We start from the raw sequence: 9,940 nt of genomic DNA, 5'->3' as shown, positions 1-9,940 counted from the left end.
TATGACAACCCTAGTCGACTATCTGTACAGTATAGTACAGTGGATTGTGTACATAGCCTTTATTTATGTAAACCAGCTCCTTCCCTTCTTGTGATTTTTTTTCTAAAAGTTTATTTTATTTTATTTTTTCCCTTTCCTAACACCAGGGGAGCCACCCCTCCTAAATTTCGTTGTTTGGTACCTGTACTGTAGCAATGACAATAAAGTCCATTCATTCATTCATTCATTCATTCATTCATTCATTCATTCATTCATATCTAAAGTGAGGAGAAGTAAACAACCTCGACTCCAACCTACGTCTGTCGTCTCATTGTTACAACTCCCACATTGGTGACCCCGACGTCTCATTGTTACAACTCCCACATTGGTGACCCCGACGTCTCATTGTTACAACTCCCACATTGGTGACCCCGACGTCTCATTGTTACAACTCCCACATTGGTGACCCCGACGTCTCATTGTTACAACTCCCACATTGGTGACCCCGACGTCTCATTGTTACAACTCCCACATTGGTGACCCCGACGTCTCATTGTTACAACTCCCACATTGGTGACCCCGACGTCTCATTGTTACAACTCCCACATTGGTGACCCCGACGTCTCATTGTTACAACTCCCACATTGGTGACCCTGACGAAAGCGAACGAGATGTCTGACAACGAGAACGCCGGTGACGACGCCGCGTTGCCCACAGCGCCCGCACCGGACTATGCTAACATACATGCTAACATACATGCTAACATACATAGTATATATATATATATATATATATATGTCATAACATCTACGCTGCAACCGTCAGGCTGCCCGACTTTTGGCAGCAGAACCCCCTTGTGAGCTGTTGGAACTAGAGAAAGCAGACCGCCTGCTGTCACTCAACGGCCTCGGCGACGGCAAGCCGTCGGAGTTGATGGAGAGAATGTTGTCTGTGCTGGGATCAGCTGATCCCTCGTTCCTGTTCACACACATTTTTCTGCGGCAGCTCCCGGCGCCTGTGCGCACAGCAATTTCCTGTACTTTGACGGTACTAAGAATTCTGCTGTTGAGTTAACAGGCTAGCTGTCAGATGTTCAACTTTCTGCTCTGTAGGACTGATGTTTCGTTTCGTACTGTCTTCGAACATTATAATCTTTCATCACCGCTTCAAATTCCTTGAAAACCAAACAAACACACTTCCACATGACTTCTGTGTGTAAGTATTCACTTTCTCACCGTGCCTGCAATTTTCTGCACTCACTTGCTATTTTTTGTCTTTTTGCTTCCACCATGTTCGACCCTTCATGGGATTTTTAAAAACGTTTTCAAGATAGGATCATTGCAACGGTCGGTCTAGTCGTTCTGAAAAATGGTAGTGACACCTAGTGTTGAAACTAAGAAGTCCAATGCACAGACAGTGCAATTTATTTTCATAGACTATTTTCTGATGGGCCATATTCCATTTTATTTAAAAAATGTGCAGTTGGCCCACAGGTCATAGTTTGGCCACCACTAGTCTACAGTGAAGGCAACATAGAGGTTGTAAGAAATGTTTTCTAATATCTCTCTCCCAGGTTGTCTGATGTTCTAGCATGGGGGTGCACGGTCTGACCAGCTACGTGGAGGGGGACCGCTCCTTCTTCCAGGACCTGAAGCTCAGGGACAGTCGGCTGGTGGTGGACGGCTGTAGCCTGTACTTCAAGCTGTATTTTAACCACCGTCTGGAGCAGCAGCATGGGGGGGACTACGACATGTTCGCTAACCTGCTCTCTCAGTTCCTCTCTGCCCTGGCAGCCTGCGACATACAACCCTACGTGGTGCTGGACGGAGGTACGTCCAGGTCCTATGTATGTCTGTGTGGTCTATGTATGTCTACCAATGTTTTATTCAAGGCTTATGTATCTTGTTGATGTCTTATGTCATGTCCTAGCCAAGGTTTTTTTCGTCACAGATTTTGGCTCTGATGTGATTTCAGTGTTTGTGTTGGTTAGAGCTGAAATAAACGGGCATAGTCCTACCTGCCTTGTAGAATACCAAGACAAATCCCCATCAACCTAGAATCACTCACCAAGAATGTCAATAGCATGTATTTTATTTGTATGTTTATTTGAGGCTTGTGTTTGTGAGGCATGGACTCCAGGGGGGTATTACATCAATATCGAAATCAGGAAAATCCAGGGTTATCCAAGTCTTTTAAGTCTTGCAAGATTTATCAAAATAAGCCTGGATTATTTTATAAGTGCATATAACCTCCCCTACCCCTAACCATCTCCCCTGACCCTGCCACCCCCCTCCTCCCCTGGACATTGTTCTATGTGCTCATGTTATCTGTTGCTTGTTGTTTCTGTGTTTTCTGTTTTTCCCATATTGTCAGCGTCTTTGAGCCCCAGAAAAGCGCTATATAAATACAATGAATTATTATTATTAAGTCTTGTGAGAGACTTATTTTGTGAGCAAAATAAGCCTGGATTTTCCTTTATTTATTTATTGTTTTGTTTATGTTTTTGAGGGATGGACCCCAGCAACAAGAAGTTTGCCACTGTGAGGCAGCGCCTGCAGAGTAAGATCAAAGAGGCGGACTCTCTCTCCCATGGTGGGCGCAACTGTGTCCTCCCCCTCCTCACACGGGATGTTTTCATTCAGGTCCTCTCCCAGCACGGCGTGCCGCTGGTCCAGTGTCCCGTCGAGGCGGACTGGGAGATTGCCTGTCTGGCCAGTCAGTGCCGCTGCCCTATTCTGACCAATGACAGCGACTTCTTCATCTTTGACCTCCCAGGTAGGGCGACCCGCATACAGACCTAGAAGCATCAGATGTGCACAATTCCAAACTTGGGAGATGATTGCGTCATCAAAACATGACTTGCGTTTATTTATATGAAAATGTGCCGAAAATACAGATAAAATACAGATAAAACACAGCTAAATTCACTATAACACTTTCACGGTCGGTTTTGCTTAACGATGTTGTTGGTGAGCCAAAGATAGTTCACTCTGTCATTACTAGACGTATAGTTTAACACTAGAACAGCCATGAGGGGTCATTTGTGAGTAAAGAAAAATGTGATATCTTTGCACTCAATCAAATTTCAGGACCCTCCTTTCATGACTTTTCCTAGATATGTGCGTTCTACCACCCAGTATCCTTACATTTTCAAAATCACATCAGGATACGCTAGTATAAAGCTATTTTGTAGTTTTTCTGTGTAGGAGGAGGCAGGCTAATATACAAGTGACCAACTAGTGGTCGTTGTGTGTAAATAGCAGCTTGAGCATTGTAAAGAGGGGCTCTTTTAGTAGTTACTTTTAGCTGTTCTAGTGTTAAGTTGCCTTGAAATGTTGATGTAGTGGCGCGGCCAAATTCACAGCGTGGCGCAGCGCGACTCTTACATTATTTGGGGGGAGAACCCTGATCGACAGGCTTCCCACCGGTCCTTGAAAGTTTGTGAATTTGAGAAAAAAAATCAAGGTCTTAAAGGTTTTTGAAAATAGACATGGGTCATTGAAAGTGCTTGAATTCCCCTCTCTCTCTATATATATATATATATATATATATATATATATATATATATTATAAGTTTTTACGTTATTATAGTAGATAAGTCTCTGTATTGCTTAACTTAACACAGTAACTTATATATCACAATATATTGTTTTGCTCTGCTGTGGTAGAAGGCAAGTATTCAAGCCTCTACATTCAATTCTACATCTTTTTAATTGTTGTCTGTGAGTGGATAGTTCCTATTATATAAATTCTCATCTAGAACTGTCTCAAACTATGCCGTGTTGGGTCCTTGAATTTGAGGGAATTAAGTCTTGAAAGTCCTTGAAAAGTGCTTGAATTAGATGTTTCAGAAGGTGTGGGAACCCTGGATAGATCACTAAGTTCTTCAGGAAGTAAACTTCCAAATGGAACCCGTGTGTGCGTGCGATGGACTGGAGCAGTCTCCTGGTCTCATCTCTCATCTTTTCCTTATTTATTATTATTTAGGATTTTCACACACGCGATAACAAAAGGAATCTTCATCTTCTTCATCTTCTCTCATCCTAGGGGGTTACCTGCCGTTCAGTTCCTTCCACTGGAAAGGCCTTTGCGGGAAACCGGGAAACCAGTACATCCACACCCGCTGCTACACGGTGGCTGGTCTGTGTCAGCGGTTCGGGGGCATGAACCAGCAGCTGCTGCCTCTGTGTGCCGTGCTGGCGGGCAACGACTACGGCACACCCAAGGGCACCGCCACCCTCCTCTCCATGCTGGACCGGACCTGCCCGGGGGGGAGAGGCGGGAGGGGCAGGGACGGGGGAGGGGGAGGGAAGAGTCCACCCTCCCGCATAGAGGGTCTCCTCCTCTGGCTCTCCTCCTTCCCTGGACCAGAGGAGGCGCTGGCGGAGGTGGGGAGGATGATGGGAGGAGGAGGAGGAGGAGAGAACAGTCTCTGTTCCCTCCTGCGGGCGCGCATGCAGGACTACCACCTCGCCCCTCAGAGCTCTCTGGTTGGCTGGTTCTCTGGAGGCTCCACGGCGGCACCGGAGGGGGGGCAGACGGCCGTTCCCAGCCCGCTGCCGGAGTGCCTGTCCTGGGCCCTGGGGCGGGGGGCTCTGGCCCCTCTGGTCCTGGATGTCCTGGTGCTCCGCAGGGTCATGCTCATTCCGCAGGTGGAGAACAGCAGGCTACCCAGCAGCCACCGCTGCGCCCTGCCCATACGTCAGGCTCTGTACGGCATTCTGCTGCACGAGAAAGGGCCGGGGGAGAACCAGGAGCAAGGGATGGATAGTAGTGTACAAGGGGGTAGTGGACAAGAGGGTAGTGGACAAGAGGGTAGTGTACAAGGGGGTAGTGTACAAGGAGGTAGTGTACAAGGAGGTAGTGTACAAGGGGGTAGTGGACAAGGAGGTAGGGGACAAAGAGGTAGTGGACAGGAGACTCCAGGCCAGGGGAAGAGGGGGAGGGGCCGTGGGGAAGGGAGGGGGCAGGAGGGTGCAGGGGGGGGGCCAGGGAGCAATAGCAGACCAGCGGGCGGGGCAGCGACGGAGCAGGGAGAGACGGGCGTGAGGGGAGAGGAGGGTGCCTCTGGCGCCCACGTGGTCGTGGAGGAGTACGACAGGAACTTGCTGGCGCTGAGAAGCGACCAGACGGAGCCACGCCCACCCTGTACCACGCTGCACCTGGACACACTCGGCCAGGTAACCATAGCAACCACCTGTCAGCATAGCAGCCCTTTTTTCTCTAGGATTCCGTATATTTCATTTAATAATAATCATAATAATTCATTGTTTTTATATAGCGCTTTTCAAAGACGCTGACAATATGGGAAAAACTGAAAACACAGAAACAACAAGCAACAGATAACATGAGCACATAGAACACAGAGTTAACGAGCAGGGAACAATTAACACAGCAGTGTCCAGGGGGGAGGGGGGTGGCAGAGTTAGGGGAGATGGTTAGGATTCGTTTTTAGTTTGAATGTATTAGCTGAAACACTGTCATTACCCTCTGATCACATGTCCACATTGTCGTCGTCCCCCCTCTCTGCCCTAGGCCCCACTTGCCGTGCGTCTGGGGGTCCTGTTGGATGTTCTGGGGGTGAAGGAGGCTGCTCTAACCCCCGTGCCCCCCCACCTCCGCCTGATTGTGGGGGTCACAGCCTTCTGGCTGGGAAGGGCCAGGCCAGCCCCCTCCCCACCCCAGCTACAGGCTCTCCTGCTGGGCATGGTCTACGGAGAGCTGGCCCGCTCAAACCTGTCTAGAGCTACACACAAGCAGGGCACAGGTCAGCTACAGAGTGTGTGTGTGTGTGTGTGTGTGTGTGTGTGTCTCTGAACGTGTGTCACATTGGGCAGCTAACCCTTTTTACTTGTCTTCATATAATGCGAAACACTTCATGAATGGCAATTATAGTTACTATATATAATAACTAATAATTATAGTTTTCTTTTTTACTAGTAATTCTCCATGTTTCCATGGTGTTCTCTGATAGGTCCTGAGGCAGACGGGGCTGCAGAGCGCAGCGTGGGGGCGGGGCTGGACAAACAGAGGGTGCAGCCGGGGCAGAAGCAGCATATGGATGTCGTAGTGGCTCACGGTTTCAGCCAATGGCAAGCCTGCGTCTGGAGCGTGCTCTGTCTCAACCAACTGCTGTTACTGCCCCTGCCTGAACCATACACAGCATGGTAATACACACAGACACACACACACATACACTGCTTCATTTACAATTGACCTATTATGCTGTTTCTCCTGAAAGGGGTTTGACTTGTCCTTTATTTATCCTCCCTCTCTCCCTCTCTCTCTCTCTCTCTCTCCCTCTCCCTCTCTCTCTCCCCCTCTCTCTCCCTCCTCCTCCCTCTCTCTCTTCCTCTCTCTCTTCCTCTCTATCTCCCTCTCTCTCTCCCTCTCCCTCTCTCTCCCTCCCTCTCTCTCCCTCCCTCTCTCTGTCTCTCAGGTTGTTCAGTGGCTCGCTGGTACACGGGCTGGTCAGGTCTCTCAGAGGGGGGCGCACTGCCGAGTCCCTCGTGGCTGGAGGTCCTCTCTCTGGGGAGCTCTACCGCTCCCTGCTGGCCGCCGTGGAGAACTTCAGCCACCGCAAAACTCAGCCCTCCTCCTCGTCATCTGCAAGGAGGAGGAAGAGGGGGAAGAAGGGGAAGGGAGGAGGAGGAGGAATTAAAGTCCCATCCACTCAGGGTTTCAACAACCGATTTGCAATACTGATGAGTGAGGAAGAGGATGAGGAAGAGTAAGAGAGATGATCAGGTGGGATTTTACAAACCCTCGGGCCCAGCCCCCCCACCCCTCGGGCCCCCCCCACCCCCCACCACCCCAGACCTTTTTGGGCCCAAGTATTGTTGTTTGTTTCGGTGCGTTATGTTTCCACCCCCCAGGGTGTTTCTACGGAGGAGATCTAGCACATCTAATGATCTAGCGAGTGTCACCCACAAAATCCAGCACCACGACTCGTCACGAATAACAAATAAAGTCCCGAAAACTTCCCCAAGGACCCAGGCCTGGGCTTCCTTTGGGCAGTTTTTTCGAAGATGACCACCGTTGCCTATAGTGACAGTGGAAGAGCGCCACCATTCCAATGTTTTTAAAACAGCTCAGGGATTGCCAACGGGAGATGCAGGGAAGAGGGGGGGTTTTAACTGTCAGGGTTCGTCTCAATCGTCTAAAGTGGTTTCCTCCCCTTGCCTCCTCTCCTTGTCTCCTCTGCTTCCACTGCACTGATCTATGTGGACGGGACGGATGAAAGCAGCACTCTCCCAGACAGTCTGTTCTGTCTCTGCTTACATCTGTGTCAGTCTGTGTCAGTCATGGGATAGTGAAGGAGTTCTTTTTTTTCTTCTTTTGGTTTTATGCTCGCAAGGTTTTGATTTGAAATCAAACAATTACTATGAGGTAAAAGTAGAGATTCTCAGCTTTTATTTGATGGTATAATGTTTACATATCGGTTTCACCGAAGATAAAAAAAAACAGTTGTTGTTGTTTTTTTCGTCCCTGTCCCATGAATCATGCAGGGTGTAACTGTATCTGGTGTGTTTCTACGAGTGCAGCTGAGGGAGAGGAGAGGTCACTGTTGACTGTTGGGATGCATTTCTAAACCTTTTCACAGTTTGTACAGCGGCACCTACTCTGTTCCCAAAGAGAACTTCGCCTGTTCCTTTATATACACTATACAGTATGTGTATAGGATTTCAGAATTGGTTCTAACAAGTTAAAGTTAAGGGTAAATGGGATCCTATGCTGAAATGCTATATAGGAACAAGCAGAGTTGGGGAACAGAGGATGTCCTGTCATTTTATGTCACAAAGACTGCAGTCACGATAGTGCCTATGTACCAATCGATTGAATAACATGTTTTTTTTATATTACAAAATGTGTAAAATCCATATAAATGTTGTAACCAAAGAGAATGTGCCTGTGTGTTGACGAGTGCTTTTTCTGCTCAGAACATTCTGGAACACTGTAACCCTCTCACACTCCAGACAGGTACTGAGACACACGTGAGTTGCCACAGATAAGTGCTTGAAATGTCTCGTTCAATTATCTCTAGTGTATACTCAGGAGTGCAAACTGGTGATGGCCCAAAAAGGTGACACTTATTTTTTGTACTAAGACAAATTATCAATGCGCGGATAACATTTTTGTTGATGGGGGGGGGGGGGGTGGAAAGCGCTAGCACTAACGGTGCTAAATGGATAGCGCTAACTAGCACTAATGTTGGTCTCAGCAGCGGTCCTAACCTTAACACCCACATAATTATGTTGAAAACAGGTTGCTTCTGTGACTGTCCTCCACACTGTCTAGAATTGTACCTAGCTGCATCAAGCTAAAAGTTATTTCAACAGCAGCGGAGTTTAGCAGACAGGAAGTGTTAGTTAGAAGAATGTGACTTTGATGAGACGTAGACCCCCCCCCAACCCCTCCCAAAATGTTTTCGGGGCAGATCTACACGATTCGCGTGGATGACCTATTTTGAAGTAAAAACGGCTAATTTATCAGAAAGGTGACAAGTTTGCACCCCTGATACTCCTTCTGTTGATACTTCTGCATATCTGTCTCTGACTTGAGAGTTTACATACCAGGGGCCTCATTTATAGAAGGTACTTAGATCACATTTTGATCTTACCCGTGTCGTACGTAGAAAACCACGTCAACGTAGTGATCTATACAATTTCAACGTGAGTCGTAGCTCTACATCGGGTATTGACCTTGCGTACGCCCATTACCTACTGGTTATGCGGAGTTATTACAGGCATGTGAGCCGCACTGCCTAGTGTAATTCATGCAAGTGGCTCGTAATAAAATTAACGATGTTGTTATCAGCCGAGAAAATGAGTTTAATTCAAGATTTAAAAGGAACTGATGTTTATGATTGTATTTCAGTCTTCCTTTATATCCCTGCGGAGCTGTCTATCTCCCCTTCAACATGCCTAGTGCGTTCCACAACGGACCTTGCCCGGCCATGCGCTAAATTATACTGGATTTTCTCCGGTGTCTGGGAGTGAGCAGCCATATAAGAATAAGACCACCTGATAAGAATAAGACCATTATATTATTACAGTATAAGCAGCACTTGAGTTGAGGGGGGAAATAAACAGTCAAAAACTTCTAAAACGGCCATCCCCCCTTTCCATATTTTGTCATTTTATCAATGAACGTGGTATTACTGCTATTTCAAGGTGCGAGGGGGCACGCACACATGCAATGACATTTTTACCAAGTTACTGACACTGAAGTCACTGACGCTGAGGGGATGCTAAAATTGTCCTCATATGATAAAATCCACCACCTCCCCTGATTTTCTTTTACAACTTGAGTACTGAGTATAAGCATGTGTCTGGTTAGTTGTCATGATCAAATGTTACAAACGCAACTTACCGAGAAGCCACCCTTCTCTGCCCTTTCCCGCTTCCAGACGAACGCCTACCCTATATTATAGCACTTGGCTTAATTCTATGGAGATAGATTTATATCATAAATACACACGTACGAAAGTATAATCCGCAACCTTGTTTTGCTATCCATCCGCACACATCTCTCGAGTCGTGTGTCCGTAAAAAGAATTCATCCGTGCGTGAACAGATCCACGCAAGCGTGTTTTGCTATCGACCCGCAAATATCTCTCCATTCGTGAACCATGTTTTGTGAACCGTGTTTTGCTCTGCTTGGATTTACGTATGTATTTTTGAGACAAACATTTCCCTGTTTTGCCGTCTCGATTCGTAACTCGTAATATTCATTAGCTGATTATAAGGCGCTATCTGATTGGCCGGACGGCCAATCATTCTAGGCTGGAAGTGCAGGTTGTTTGAAAAGTAATCAAGGGTACGCCGGTGTTGTGCCGTATTTATCCCCCCTCACATGTATTGTGGTTAACCTACATGTTTTGCTCACTGCACTTCTTATCCACCACTGATGTAAAAACCGAACAATTTCAGAATGTTTGCTTTTATAATATAGACTACCC

General features: G+C 47.2%; 1 protein-coding gene across 1 annotated transcript; it reads left to right on the top strand.

Annotated features, from left to right (window-relative positions):
* Positions 1-1,570: 1,570 nt before the first annotated feature.
* On the top strand, positions 1,571-6,878 carry LOC308175639 (single-strand DNA endonuclease ASTE1-like; the record flags this gene model as incomplete). Its single annotated transcript, XM_080551267.1, has 7 exons — positions 1,571-1,808; positions 2,488-2,754; positions 4,027-5,159; positions 5,515-5,746; positions 5,954-6,146; positions 6,419-6,587; positions 6,855-6,878. The coding sequence occupies 7 exons, from the start codon at positions 1,571-1,573 to the stop codon at positions 6,876-6,878; spliced, it is 2,256 nt and encodes a 751-aa protein (XP_080407393.1).
* Positions 6,879-9,940: the final 3,062 nt, after the last annotated feature.

The sequence above is a fragment of the Nansenia antarctica genome, assembly GCF_963989245.1.
Source record: "Nansenia antarctica genome assembly, contig: SCAFFOLD_41, whole genome shotgun sequence".
NCBI lineage: Eukaryota > Metazoa > Chordata > Actinopteri > Argentiniformes > Microstomatidae > Nansenia > Nansenia antarctica.
Note: the sequence above shows the minus strand (reverse complement) of the source record. Positions and strands in the feature narration are given on the sequence as shown.